The sequence below is a fragment of the Daphnia magna genome, linkage group LG2, assembly GCF_020631705.1.
Source record: "Daphnia magna isolate NIES linkage group LG2, ASM2063170v1.1, whole genome shotgun sequence".
In the NCBI taxonomy this organism is placed as follows: domain Eukaryota; kingdom Metazoa; phylum Arthropoda; class Branchiopoda; order Diplostraca; family Daphniidae; genus Daphnia; species Daphnia magna.
The window spans coordinates 13,680,511-13,694,933 of NC_059183.1; the positions used below are offsets into that span (position 1 = coordinate 13,680,511).

Here is a 14,423-nt window from a genome sequence, read left to right on the forward strand (position 1 = left end):
ATTGCGTTTTTGTTCGACGTAAGCCACGAATAAGAATTCATAGCGCATTAACAAGAATTACCTTATAGGACTGTCATAACTTCATGGTTGGGAAACCACGCAAAAAGGAAACTAGGATATATATCCATCATTAAGTTACGAACTCATGGAATATTGTTGAGATTAGAAAAATATTTGCCATAAGAAGCTTTTGAAAAGGCGTAAAATCGAGCTATGTATTAGCCTATGACAGGTTGTTGAGTCCTTTACTAGTTAATTGTTCTCAACAATCTGTTTTTTATACTGAATCCAAGGCCCAAAAAGTAAATCAGGCCATAAGGGATATGGAAAAAAATTATGCCTTAATTATTAGTGACACTGTGGCAGATTCTTGCAGTTTGCAGAGATGGTGACAAGTTTTGAAATCTTCAAATCTCTCCATTTCTAAACAGTCAATAACTATGGTAGGTTCGAGCGACTAGGGACTACCCCTCTAAATTATTTTGCTCGAACAGTCCTTCTCTTACAACCACCACAATCTCTAGGAATTTTTGTAATAACATCACATTATTTCTTTAGAGAAATGTCACATAGGAATCTCCATCAAAAGATACCAAAGTGACCGGACTTGGCATATTGGCATTATTGTACTGTTTATAATACCTTTACAGAGCTTCCATATTTTCCTTACTGTTCATTATTAGATCTTGTCCGAAACAATTTCTTATCTCATCCGTCATCACCGTTTGGCAAAAAATATTTATTTTTTTGCTTATCTTGTCAAACTTGCTTTTGATTCAAAGAATACGTAGACTGTGATTTGAAGTTTGAGAATATCATAAGAAGGGAAACTTAAATAGAGAATTCGTAGCATACAGGAATAGTAAAACAAAACAAAAAGAACGCATTATAGCCTACTGCTATTTGCCGGTCACTGCGCATCAAAGTAGACATTCTCTACCATTTATTCTTAGGTTAATAAATTCTAGAAACATGAAAAAATATGTTTAGACTTTGGAAAAATTTCCAGTTGTTTCTTTCCTAAGTCTTAGCGGCTTAAAAACCCTTTTTGTTTTTTTATTGTTACTTTGAGCAGCTTTGAGGTTGAAATATACATATCGGATGCAGGCTCAAAGAACACCCAGTGGCGCAGCATGTTGTGTATAAGCCAAAGTTAAGTAGGATTTGGAGACAAACAGGACAAAAAGATGGATATTCTCGTGTTCGGCGATGAGCTGCGAAACGTATCAAAGCTGCTCTAATACACGACCACAATTATGCGTTTACTCTACTGTCGGCTCATCAGATGTTGAATCGCTTCGTCCGGGTGTTGAATATCGACCAAAAAGATTTATTCGAATTTTCGTGAATAACGCTTTTATTTTTGGAGATTGAAAGAAGTAACAAGCATGGCAGATACATAGTATAATATCCAAAAGAATTCATACACGAAAGACTTCTAGCCCAGAAGTACAAGTAAAACAACGATTTTTTTTTCCGTTTACTAGCAACATTTCTGTAGACGGAGATAGTGTGAATGTCCGCGTTCTTCTTCTTCTTATGTGTTGCTTAAATGGACAGACCAAAAATGAAAAAAACAAACAAAAAGAAAGAAAAAGAAAATATAATATATAAAAAATATATACAAATCGATACTTAGGGTACTGCAGACGAACCGCTTTTTTCGAGTTCTGTGTTCTGTCGCCGCTGTGCATGGTTCTGTTTGTTTTAACTGAAAGAAAGTAATCAAGTCTATCAATGTAAACTATCTTTTGCCTCTTAAAAATATAGAAAAACATGGACCGCGTGAAAATTGAAAAGGGAACTAGTACAGAAGAAAGGGTTGGTTGATTATTTCTCATATTTTTTGGCTTTCATCTAATATGGTGCTCTTTAAAAACATATAGATTGTAGAACTTCTGAATTCTGCAGCTACAGACGCTGGTGATCAATCGCGTGTTGATCATCTAATTAAAATCCAGGAGTTGATCATCCACCAGGAACCAGGATTGTTGGACAATTTTGTTGATGAAATTACAGCTTTCCAGCATGACCGCTCTGCCGATGTTAGAAAAACAGTTGTTGGCTTCATTGAAGAAGCTTGGTAAAAAAAAATATTTATATGGAAGCTTCTTAAAATTAAAATAAATAAATTAACACATTCTTTTTACAGTAAAGTGGATCCAGAGTTACTTGGGAAGGTCATGCATAGCTTGCAACTTCTGTTAGGTGACACATCTATAGCTGTACAGAAACGAGTAATCCAAGCATTGACTCAGCTGTACAAAGTCACACTGCTTTGGCTTGCAAAAGCACCATCAGTAACAGAGCTTATGGAAAACACATGGAACATGCTGAATCAGATGAAGTTACAAATTGCCAAAATGATTGATCATGACAATGATGGGTAAATCTTTAAAAATTTGAGCCCCCATAGTGTACTAATCAAATAATCTGGTGCCTGTAGAGTAAGAACTATAGCTGTAAAATTCTATGAGATGCTAATTGTATCTCAAACATATCCTGAACCAGACAGCATACGTAAGGAAAATGAATTCAGCTTAGAAGAAATACCTTTAACTCTTAAAGTGGCCAGACCAAGAAAACTTGAAGAAGAAGCTCAGCTAATGCTTGAGGACTTGATGAAGTACCATGGCTCAGCACATATTAGCAGTGCAAACTTGATGGCTTGTATGGGTTCTCTCACTCATATAGCAAAGAGTCGGCCTCAGTTCTTGGATAGGATAGTAACAGCTATGGAAATGCTTCATGCTAATTTACCTCCTACGTTATCAAAATCCCAAGTCAATTCTGTCCGCAAACATTTGAAATTACAACTACTGGCAATTCTTAAGCATCCTGCTTCTCATGAACGCAGCAGCAACATAAAAACTCTTCTTGGGGACTTGGGTGCTACGCCTCAAGAAATCAATAAAGTAATTAATAATTTTCATTATTTATGCAATTTATAGATAAACTTATGAAACAATTTACTTCTAGGCATTGCCTAGCGCTGAAGAAATAGCGAAGCATCCAAGACGATCTGAGCGTGCTGATGATTCCAAAAGTGGTCCAGCAGCCAAACGAAGAAAGATAGAAGCTGACCCGGTACTCCCAGTTCGCGAGAACCCTAAAGAGAAAGCCCTTGCTATTACGGAAGAGTTTATCGTACAACGGCTCACGACAAAAGGAGCTGCCGATCTCGTAATAGAGGCGCTGGTACGCATTTTCGATTTGAAATTGTATTCCACGATCTATAAAGCTTTCTTTTTAGGCTGCTTATTTATTACAATTTTTTTACCCTTTCGCCTTTATTAGCCTAATATCACCAGCAGTATGCCTCCACATTTTCCCTCTATTTATACACCTATCTCGGATGCTGGAACACAAAGTCAAATTCGACACGTGGCTCGTCTCATGGCATCTCAAATGACCAATGCTGGAATTGGACCTGGAGTTGCAGAAGCCGGTTATGTTCCAAAAATGGTAAATCAGAGCTCAATTTTTTTAACTTATCTGTGTGCAGATACTGACTCTTTAAGTTCACAGGGCAATGATTTTGAAGACGATGATGATGACATGGATGATATCCCTGGCGCAGCTGTAATAACGCCAGGATTTCGGGGTGGGGAAGATCCCGAGTCAGCTAAACCTGGAGTGGCATCAATTCAACCTGCAGTACAAATTCGAGCAAGACAAAGAGCGTTAAAACTAGCAGAAATTGCGAAGCCCTTGACGCCACAAATGAACGAATCCATGGCTCGTTCTGCTCTTCAACGAGTCTTGAAAGCCGAACGAACTGCCATGCTTGGTGGTGTAGCGGCGAATAGGCAAAAGATTTTGGCCTCACTGGCAACCCTTTTTTCGGGAGATTTTAAAGATCGTAAGTTACTTATTTCTAATTTAATGCAAGATAAAAACTTAATTGTTCTTGGATCTGAAAATTCAGTCGTTTTAGAATATATTATGGCAGATCCACGCTTGCGAATTGAACTCGCTTTCTCATGGCTCTATGAAGAATATTCTATGGTTATGGGTTTCTGTCGTCAATCGTCTATTGTAAAAGACGAGTTCCGTCACGCAGCTGTCGACAGTTATACCAGTGTGTTTTGCTCTTTAGTGAACGGATTAAAGAAACAATCGGATTTAAAAGAGCGAGAAGCGTAAGTATTGATGTTTAGGCAATGGGAAATTGACTGATAATCTTTCCTTTTTATCAATTTTTTGTGTTAGGTTACTGAGCCGGTTATTTTACGAATCACCAAATATTCCAGAACAAGGAGTCTTGATATTGCGAACAATGTTATGTGATGACGCTAAGTTGGTGGATATTTCTATCCAAATTCTTCGCCAGCTTGTTCAGCGTCCATCAAAGCAATTGATCTACCTGAATGTTTTGCTCGAAATCAGTAGCCATGAAAATGAAAATATTCGTTCTGCCGTTCTTTCCTGCTTGACCGACTTATATGACCGTGGAGCCCTCCGTCGCGTGATTGAGGATTACGCTTTAATGTGCCTCAAGTTTTTGTTGCTAGAGGAGCCCCCAGCGCTCCTATCCGGGCCCGAAAAGGGCAGAAGTGAGGTGGTTACGACATGGACCGAAGAGATAATCAAAGCCTCTCTCTACCTTTTCCTTGCAGTTCTTCGTTCTAATCACAAGTTAATCCATGAGTGAGACAAATTCTTCACGTGGCAAACGAAGCTACTTGTTAATTGAATGATTTTGTTTGATTTTGGTAGGCTGGCAGTTGTTTATGTCCAAGCAAATGCCGATATCAAGAGAAAAATCTTGCGGATGGTCGAAGGCCCCGTGGAAGGCATGGGAATGGAATCTCCAGAATTACTAAAGTTGGTCGAAACGTGTCCTAAAGGAGCTGAAACACTGCTCATCAGGATCATCCATATTCTCACTGATAAATGTAAAGAGCAGAAATGTGCATTGCAAAAAAGAATTTAGCGTGTAAACTTTTTCTGTAGATCCGCCAAGCCCTGCATTAGTCGAGCACGTTCGCAATATTTATCAACAGCGTGTTCCCGACGTCCGATTTCTTATACCTGTTCTGAACGGCCTTGGAAAAAAGAAGTACTTTCCGTGCTTCCGAAGTTGATCAAATTAAATCCAGACGTCGTAAAAAAGTATTTAGTCGTCTATTGGGCACTCAGGTAAATTTTTGTTTAAAATCCTGACACTATCTAATGATCTTTAATGCCATTTTTTACAACGCATATGCAAAGGGAGACTCAACGGCCACCTATCCTAGCCCATTGTCTCCCACGGAGCTTTTGATCGCTTTGCATAATATTGATAGCACTCAGTGTGACATGAAAACAATCATGAAAGCAACGTCAATATGCTTCATGGAACGAACGGTCTATACGCAGGAAGTTCTAGCTGTTGTTATGCAACAGCTAATGGATCAAAATCCACTACCAACCCTTTTAATGCGAACCGTTTTACAGTCCCTTTCGCTTTACCCAAGATTATCAGGATTTGTAATGAATATTCTGCAAAGATTGATAGTGAAACAGGTTCTCAACACAATACTTATGCTAGATTTTATTTTTTATATTTTTTTATTACTTAAAAAAATATACATTTATTAATAGGTTTGGAAGCAAAAGAAGGTCTGGGAAGGTTTCATCAAATGCTGCCAAAGGACGAAGCCGCAAAGTTTCGCGGTTATTCTTCAGCTTCCTCCTCAATTTCTTCAGGAGTTACTAAACACATCCCCTGATCTTAAGACTCCACTCGTGGAGCACGTCATGACCTTCACCGAAAATCAGGTTTGTTCTTGTATCTATTAATATTTCCACGTTGTTTTGAAGTTAAAAGTCAATTTTTTTATTTCCCGCAGCGAATGCACATTCCCAAGCTTACGATGGATGTTCTTAACGGGATTGCCCAGTTTCAAGCGGAAGCAGAAGAACTACATAACGAGGATTCAAAAGATAGAGAAGTGGTTAGTGATTTCATAAAGGTAGTATTTGAATAGTCCATTCAAGTTAAGTTCGTTGTAGGGATCTCCTGAACCCATGGAGTCTGCAATTCATGGCGATGTCGAACCACCCGCTCCTGGAGATTCCTAACTATTCCTTCATTGACTTTAAATCAAGCTCAATGATGATGGCTGACCAGAGCTTGGAATCAAGAATATTTTGTATTATTTGCCTTCTTATTAAACAACAACATGTCAAAAAACTTTGCCAAACAAATGCAATTTTCAGAAGTTTAATTGTAGTGCAGTGAGCACAAGGGCATATAAGTTGAACGCAGGCAATAGAATACGCGCCGAGGGATGTAACACATTTTTTTCAATTGCCTTGTGACCGTGGTTTACGCCAACGGCCAGCTTACATTACAGCCAGTGTAATGTAATTTAAAGAAAGTAGAATTTCTATGAGAAAATACGATTTTCTATTGAATTTGTTCAGGTTGCTGATGCTGACTGGGCCAATCCCGCATTTTCGATACATTCTTGCTCTTTGATTGCTTTTCCTTTACTGAAAAACATATTTGTACAAGTGTTGTATCATGGGGCGATTCTGTGCTTGGAACCATGGTGTAAAAGGGTGGTGTAAACATGGTGTAAAACCCTTTTACACCATGTTGGAACTGGCAGGTGGCGTTTAGCAGTGGCACCCAATCTTTATTCTTAAAACCAGAGGTGTTTTTCACTTTTCAGGGGAATTGATTGATGATACTTGTTGGTTAAACCATGAAGAATACCAATAGATGGATAAGTGGAGGGTTATTAAAGTATAAAACTGTAATTCCTAATGGCATTTTTTTCACGCATGCGCGGCAGTTCGTCTGCAGACGAACTATTGAAATAGCCTTGAGCAGTATAGCTGCATCCAGTCAGATAATACATAATAGTAGGACCCGAAACAAAAGTTTTGACAAGTACTCTCACATTTTGGTTGCAGGTTTCCACTAAGTACCAAGTAAGTAACGGGTTTAATCGTGTTGAATGTATGATATTTCGATTGAAGTCTATTTATGTGCCAGAACTGAAATTGTACTTTTAGAACTTTTAAAGCACCGCATTACTTTTATTAACAATGTCTACTTTTAAAACTATCAAAATCTTGTTAACCATTTTAAGGAGGACAAAGTTCATTTTTTAGATTAACGGAATTTCAACTTCCGGTTTTACTTCCGGTTTTAAAATGCCAAATAACTCCGTATTTGTTGGTCTGTCAGGGGGGAAAATAACATTTTCGTGATCCTCGTCGAATTTGGGGTCGATTCCATGCATCAGCTCAAAAAACCAGCATCAGCTCAAAAAGCACGATTTTGGTTAAATCGACTTTTGGCTAAAAAACACATCATTCCAACCCAGAATTTGATAAGGATCACGAAAATCCTACTCGTTTTGTAATGGGATCACCTTTTTCCGGAGATATGGGCTACTTCCGGTTACTTCCGGGAAATTTTCGCCCCTGGCAGCCGAGGCAGGAGGGGGGCGCCAACGTCTGCTAACGTGAAAATTGCTATTTTCCTCCGGCAGCTAAGGAGTACGAAGTACGCAAGCATGCTGTACAAGGGTCGTAACTTGCAATAACTCAGAATGGGGGCACAGCACAGCAACCATCTCATTTTCTTACCTGTAACACAATAATAATAATAATGCTTAAACTGTCGATAGATGGCAGTGCAGAAATCTGTGTGCAGAACAGGAAAGTTAGATGGCGTTGCTGTGCCCTCATTCTGAGTGATTGCAAGTAACGAGTGAAATTTGTGTCAGCAATTTTTCGTAATTCTGGTGTGTTTCTAAGGATTTTTAACTCAGTTATAACGGTATGTGATCTCCTTTGCAGTATTTTGATCTATAAGAAATATATTGGAGGAGAAACTTTTCAAAATTCTATATTTTCTATGTAACATTGTCTCCCTTGTTATCAGGTATGTGAGACTCTGAATTAGAGTAATGAACTACTGCTGTTTGTCTCTTCCTATCATGCCATTTCTCACTGACAAAGTTTACCTCTCTCCAGCCAAACATTGCACCAAATGGCATACTCTTTTCTTGAGTTGCTAATGAATTCAAGTCCACAAGAAATGGCTCCGCAACAGCAAGATTAACAATACCATCATCAGACTCGACTGTGTATTTTGACTCATTGTCTAATTTTGTTTTGATGAAATATCCTTTCTTTTTTGTTACAGAATCTTCATCTACTTTGGATTGTCAACCATCTACTACCAGTTTCTTGCAGATCCAGCATTGGAAGTTTCTACACTTGGCCAATCATCAACAACCATGAATCCAGTCTTCACAGCTTCCCTTCTTTGCCAGCCAAGAACCAGAATCAGTTAGCTTCAGCATCCTAGCATGGTATTATAAAAATTTTCTTTTCACCTGGCAGTGTCACATAATTTTTTGTTTTGTCATTTTCGAACTTTATAGAAATCGTCATTTTCAAATGCCATCTCAACTGTTTGCAGCCTTTATCACTCTTCTTAGCCTGACAACATGCATACTGTTATGCCAGCCTTTTTAAATACTCTTCATGCCATCACCTCATTATGGTACTGTAATTTAACTTATCTTGTATTCTTATTCTGATTTTTCATTTTTTTATTTTAGAATTGTCAAGTTTTCATTTGCATTTATGTTCAAAAAACGCTGTCAAGTAGTTATCATGCCGCCGTATGAGATTAAAAACGTAAGTTTACTTGATTTGCTTCAAGTACTATGTCAATGTCTAATTTGTGAATTTTCAATTCAGATAATGCCCACAGCCGAGTGAAAGAGGGCATCTCAAAATCTTTGCGGCTCCAAAACAGCTGACGGGGATGGCATTCGGCGCAACGTGGAACTTCTCGTCTATTTTGGTATTGTTTGTGTGTGTGTGTGTTGTGTTTGTGAGTTAACCCGTTGGCTGCCACCCATTTTGCTCCCATTTTTTTTTTAGCTGTAGGGACCGCGCGCACTGCTCTGCCCCATGGCCATGGGGTAGGGCAGTGCTCCGCCGAAAGGCGGTTAGGCAATGCACCAGTAGGGACTTCTCTTTGTTCGATGCGGTGATGGTTACCCGAGGGTGTGCATTCCCTGTAAAGGTTTCCATCGTCGTGTCAGCCCGGACTTGTCTTCGGACAAGTCCCATCAGATCGTGGATCCTTCAGACGACGATGCGTAGATTGTAGACAACAACCTACGGGTTGAATGGCTTGGCAGCCAACGGGTTAACTCAGTGTATGTGTTTGTATTGTAATGTATTGTAATTTATTGTATAATTATGTAATTGAAAACAGTGGTGGAATTGTGGGATGGAGGTGGGACAATAAATGAAATTCCATTTATGTATGTTTCTTATTTGTACTTCACTTCGCAATATAATTTGAAATAAAATTACATTTACTTCGAAACCCTATCACGATTCACTAATTTTATCTAAATTCAATTTTTTTTTACAAGTGATCTTTTTATTCATGAACAGCGAAATTTTTCAAGTTCATTCTTTGACCGTTAAGTGTGGTGTTTTACACCAACTTCAGTTAGCCAACAGTAAAACTCCTTCACGCACAGAAACCAACTACCGAAACTTAAGCTAAAAGAACCCTCAGAAAATACATCTTGGCTAACCATGTTTTACTCAATCTAACGCACACATCATTCTCTAGCAAAGTCGTGTATTATACTTTGACTAAGTAAACACCGCTGAATACCAAGCTCCTGCCAAATGGAATCTGCAACCTCGTTTATGTTTGTTTTCTTCAGATCGGCATTCTTAATTTTTCCTTTGATACGCCCAACGTGCTACCGACATAGAAATGTGCTGGAACGAAAGCAGAAACACGGATGCCGGTGCGACTCTTGAAGACTCCAAATACTCCACCTAGTCCAAATAAACTCGTCTCACTGATGGAGCTCTTTCTTCCATTCAATGTAGTCTTTCATCGCGGCATGTGTTGAGTAGTTGTGAATCGTGAAGCTTCATCGCAACAAATTTACTGTCATCTGCAAACAAATTTTTTCGTTAATTAGCAATAAAATTTAGTCTGAAGAAATTTCGAACGCAATTCATTCGCTGTTTCTCAGAGAGAGTTAAGAGTCTATGCTATCTGCATACTTTTGGTCAAATTCCTCGACGACATACTGCATACCATTTCCTCTATAACAAGAAAGATTAACACTAACTTAGCGCATAACGGATCGGAGCTACAGGATAGGGAAATACATGCATCAAAAGAAAGAAGACCCGAAGGATGAGAGAAATCAGAAGTTACTGCATTTCCTAAAAAGCAGTGTAGACTCGAAATGAAACCCCAAGTGTTTTTACGCAATTAAGAACTCGTATTCGGGAAACTGATATATTACAGGATGGATTTGGCTTGGATAAATAGAGATTTAACCAAAGCGAAACAAGAACTACAAGAATTTGTAAACATAGGGATAGAACCAAGGTACCAAATCCCACTGAAAGATATATTCCAGAGCAATCAGTCGACGAAAAAGTAGTGAACGATGTAAAAATCAGCAAAGACCCCGATGCTTTTGTTGGGAACGACGAAGCATTGACCGAATCTGATGAAACTTCAAACGATTTTTTTCTCCCAAATACTATACCGTTAACGAACGGTAATCGGTTAGTTAAAACACAGAAAATCGCTCGGCCTAAACCTACGAAAATGCTGTAATCCAAAAACGGAGCAGCGCAACTACCAAAGCGTTTTCCAATGAGTTCCCCAGCCAGTCAGGGCGATTCGTTAAGTGCTGAATTAAAGCCAACAGGAAGGAGCTGATTACGTGACCCAAGATTTAATTATTAGAAGAGCGTGATGCTGCTAGATCAAAACTACGGGCGAACGATGAAAAATGCGAGACTGTTTGCTATTTATTAGCAACAAAGAGCAAAAACAAATTCTTAGGATGAGACAGCTCTAGCCAAGAAATGGGCCAACAATGAGTTAAGTCAGAAAATGAAGGCAAGGTTGCGAGCAGTAAAAACGACCAAATTGAATAAACCGGATTCATCCCGAATGGTGACAAATTCTAAGAAGATACGTCCCTTTAATGACGGAATCGCGGAAAATCTTTCCCATGTCAGTTACGAGACGAGTTCGGATTCTATAAGCAACCAAATCCCGTAGATTTGGCCATGGATAAACGTTGAAGATTATCGTGCATTTACTAGTCTATATGGCAAGAGCTGAGTGAACCTGAATTGCTGCCTATCAGTTTCCATGTTCAGTAATCTAGTGGCAAGACGCGGCTTAATCGATTTTCTACTCGGGAAACGAATCAAGTACAAGTTGAAGTGGAAAGATGTGATGGGATACACTATCACCGGAGAAAATTAACGAAAAATACCATAGCTGCCCGATACAAGTTCTTGATAAAACCGGAATTCCACATTTCATTGGTAAATCATGCTTGCAAATTTCAGTGTTGGCTGGTGCCAATACCTTTCACATTCAGGGGCCTAAGGGGTTCTATAAAAAGGAACGCAATTCCTGAACCCAAGTGATGCAACTCTGAAACGTATTGCATCTCGAACATTTGTCAACTTTCTACATTTCGATTCAAAGAAAAATATGCAAGTAGTCAATTCTAGCGAATCAAAGAATTGCAGCTAATGCATTTCGGATACCTTAACCTTTTCGTGAACTGGTTACTCATCGTACTGTGCAAGTGCACAGCCATCCTGTTCGCCGTCACCTTCCGAACATCGTTCCACTCCTAATATGTTCAGCTTCTGACCATTATCATATTTCATCTTTTGTCTAGCCATTTCCATCACCTGAAAATTAAAAGTACCATTGTTTACTTATTGCAATTGATAATTAAAACAAAACTTATGAGCCAATATGCTAAACAGAGTTTGCCAACAAACTATGTTACATACTCGATACATTTCTTCCCATTCTATTTTTTAAATGAGGTCTGCATTAAACAATGATCAGGCTTGACACTTGCATCAATCATTCAAGAACATTTTTACCCCCCACCCCCCTTCGGAATTAGCAAGCACATTTAAGAAATACTTTGACAGATCAACATTAAACTTCCCACATATATGTATCACCATATTATTAAGTGCACAAATTTTATACCATTACTAGCAGGTAAGGAAATGGCAGACCAGCGAAGAAAAATGTTGAATGTCCAGTTCTTAGGGAGATCAAAGCACAGTTGCATACACATTGCAAAATGTGTTCATTGATCAAGATATGGAAGTGTCTTTGAAAATCTAAAAAAAATAAAAAATAATAATAATAATATTGTATGAAAAAGAAAGTGTTTTGGTCAAAGAGATAGGACTAAGATTTTAAAGAATTATCTCAAACAACTCCACCAAAATGTTAAGAGCTAACGAAGTACCTGAACAAAATTCTCACTTCACAGAACATCCATAATGGCGTCGAATATCCTGCACAAAATTGGGTTTTTCTGCGACGTTGCCCATTTGAGGAAAAAAAGACAATATCAGAGTCAATCTTAGGGCTCGGCCCCGATTGCCCGAGAACCAGCTTACTAACTGGAATGTACTGGCGCGATACACATAAAATTTGCTTTTTAAAGTTTTTTTTTTACTTAGCGCCAGTACCTTCCAGTAGTAAGCTGGAAGGTAATCGGGCCGAGCCCTAAGAGTCATAGACCCCGGGTTCCTCCACTATGGCTATTTTCCCTGTCAGAAAAGGGGGTACCCTCTTGCGGGGATTACTATACAAAAAAACGGGGGTTTTGGGTCGGGGCGGTCGGAGCGAAAGAGTGATTTTCCGCCCGGTGCGAGCGCCTCTTGCGGGTGTGCTGTTTCACTCCACGCTGAAACTCAGTCGACAGATGCCATTTTTTCGTACCATTTTTTCGTATACCAACTTGAGGGACACTTTTTCACGACACACACGATTGTTTGAAAGTTGACTTTTCACTAGACGTCATTTGAATGTACAGTATATTTGCATGCTATTTTTTCAGTTTTTATTTGCTGGCAGACAATGTTTTCATATCTTTAGGTGTAGTTCCTATCTGCAGCCCCCAGTCCTACAGTGTGCAAAAATAGACAGTTGAAAACATCTGCTCATTGATGCTAATCTGCACAATGCCGGCTTCGTGTAAGCAATCTTGAAATGACCTATCAACAGTAATTTAGGTTTATATGTGGTTTTTATATGAAAATCTATGACACATATTGATATTAGCTTAACTGTTATTGAACATAGTACTACTCAGTATTACAATTCTCTCCCCTTAAGGAAATTTGCAGCTGTGGACCTTCTTTAGATGACTCTTGTATCATAAATATTTCCCTGCTTCATGGAACAAGGAACATAGGATATCTTAATGCCAACAAAGTGTCATTGAACACATTGTAAAAAGATGTTGAGATATTTGACAAATCTGTTATCATGTTAGTTAAAGTGGCTTTTTTGGTATTCTTAAATTAGCAGGAGAAACCTAAAGTTGGAGGATGATACATTTGTTTCTTGTTACCAGTTTTGTAAAACAAATGCTAAATTGCTAAAATGAAACAACATGTGACCTATTAGTTATAATAAATTGTTTTCAAAAGTGGAGATTGATTCAAAATCTTCAGCTTCCCAGGCAGATACCCAACCACAAACCCATGGGTGATGGATGATGTTCACAGTGGTCATGACTGTGTTGTAAATTGGTATCACTCTTACAAAGCCAAACAGGTATAACAAAAATGGCATTTTTCAAAATTTTTATATAGAATTATGTTGCTTCTTTGCTTCATTAGACAGCAGATTTAGATCATGTGTCTACTGTGAAAGAGATCGTGTGTCTCAAAGAAAACGGCTCTCTCCGTTTGCGACATCAGATCTCCCAAGTGTGTCATTCTGATCCAGAACTCGTGAAATGAAGTTGAACGTTTTGAACCATCTCAGGCCAAAGCTGAAGTTCTAGGTTTGTCGGTTTTTTCTGCTTGTAAACCCACGATTAAAACTAATTGAAGTGCAATTTATTGTCTTGTTTGCAGAGGTATTAGAAAAGTCTTCGCTTTTTGGTTAGTTTCTTCGTGGTCTTTATCTGTGGATCTGATGCTCGACTAGGGCTCGGCCCCGTGTCCAATGGGTAGGTATTTGGGCAAATGGGTAGGTCTTCTCGGCAAAAAAATTGGATCCGGTGGGTAACGGTTCCTAAGACTTTGTGCCCACTACCTACCCGGGTACCAAATGGGTAACACAATTTCGAAAACCGTTTCCATTACCCGGGTTCATACCCGGTTATCCCCGATTTCCTACCCGATTACCCGAGTTTTTCCCTGAAATCAAGTGACGCACTTTGAATTTCCCGCCACAAACAATTTTTTTTGCTACCCTCCCTTTTAATTTAACTAGAGGCTTTGCAAGCCGCCATTTTCCAAGATGGCGGTGGGTATACCCGGTTTGCCCATCAAATCCGCCCAGCCTACCCACTTTGGCAAATAGACTACCCGGATCGCTCATGGGCGACTTTTTTTGGCGACGA

At 38.9% G+C, this 14,423-nt stretch overlaps 1 protein-coding gene and 4 long non-coding RNA genes across 9 annotated transcripts; 3 read left to right on the forward strand and 2 right to left on the reverse strand.

Annotated features, from left to right (window-relative positions):
- The first annotated feature begins 1,655 nt into the window (after positions 1 to 1,655).
- LOC116916628 (symplekin) lies at positions 1,656 to 6,281 on the forward strand. The gene is given in 17 exon segments (XM_045169825.1): positions 1,656 to 1,821; positions 1,887 to 2,083; positions 2,153 to 2,386; positions 2,447 to 2,915; positions 2,980 to 3,198; positions 3,298 to 3,465; positions 3,529 to 3,862; positions 3,929 to 4,142; positions 4,213 to 4,650; positions 4,720 to 4,898; positions 4,957 to 5,052; positions 5,055 to 5,105; positions 5,108 to 5,142; positions 5,215 to 5,508; positions 5,587 to 5,763; positions 5,835 to 5,939; positions 5,998 to 6,281. Coding segments are annotated over 17 exon segments (3,324 nt in total). The 5' UTR covers positions 1,656 to 1,776; the 3' UTR covers positions 6,067 to 6,281.
- On the reverse strand, positions 6,119 to 7,547 carry LOC116916829. Its single transcript, XR_004390855.2, has 2 exons — positions 7,371 to 7,547; positions 6,119 to 7,296 (listed from the first exon to the last, which is right to left on the reverse strand). It is a non-coding gene; the product is annotated as an uncharacterized LOC116916829 (long non-coding RNA).
- A 2-nt stretch (positions 7,548 to 7,549) lies between these two features.
- On the forward strand, positions 7,550 to 9,286 carry LOC123470118. The gene is made up of 6 exons (XR_006643614.1): positions 7,550 to 7,780; positions 7,886 to 8,090; positions 8,150 to 8,318; positions 8,391 to 8,512; positions 8,571 to 8,649; positions 8,713 to 9,286. It is a non-coding gene; the product is annotated as an uncharacterized LOC123470118 (long non-coding RNA).
- Positions 9,287 to 9,599: 313 nt separating this feature from the next.
- Positions 9,600 to 12,462, reverse strand: LOC116916805. Of its 2 annotated transcripts, none has more exons than XR_006643613.1 (4): positions 12,309 to 12,462; positions 12,041 to 12,177; positions 11,584 to 11,727; positions 9,600 to 9,944 (listed from the first exon to the last, which is right to left on the reverse strand). It is a non-coding gene; the product is annotated as an uncharacterized LOC116916805 (long non-coding RNA). The 2 variants fall into 2 exon arrangements; XR_004390775.2 differs by having other exon boundaries at positions 11,578 to 11,727.
- A 177-nt stretch (positions 12,463 to 12,639) lies between these two features.
- On the forward strand, positions 12,640 to 14,110 carry LOC123470120. Of its 4 annotated transcripts, XR_006643622.1 has the most exons (5): positions 12,640 to 12,875; positions 12,944 to 13,042; positions 13,195 to 13,627; positions 13,700 to 13,859; positions 13,933 to 14,106. It is a non-coding gene; the product is annotated as an uncharacterized LOC123470120 (long non-coding RNA). The 4 variants fall into 4 exon arrangements; XR_006643620.1 differs by having other exon boundaries at positions 12,641 to 12,875; positions 13,184 to 13,627; positions 13,700 to 14,110; XR_006643623.1 differs by having other exon boundaries at positions 12,646 to 12,875; positions 13,693 to 14,108.
- Positions 14,111 to 14,423: the final 313 nt, after the last annotated feature.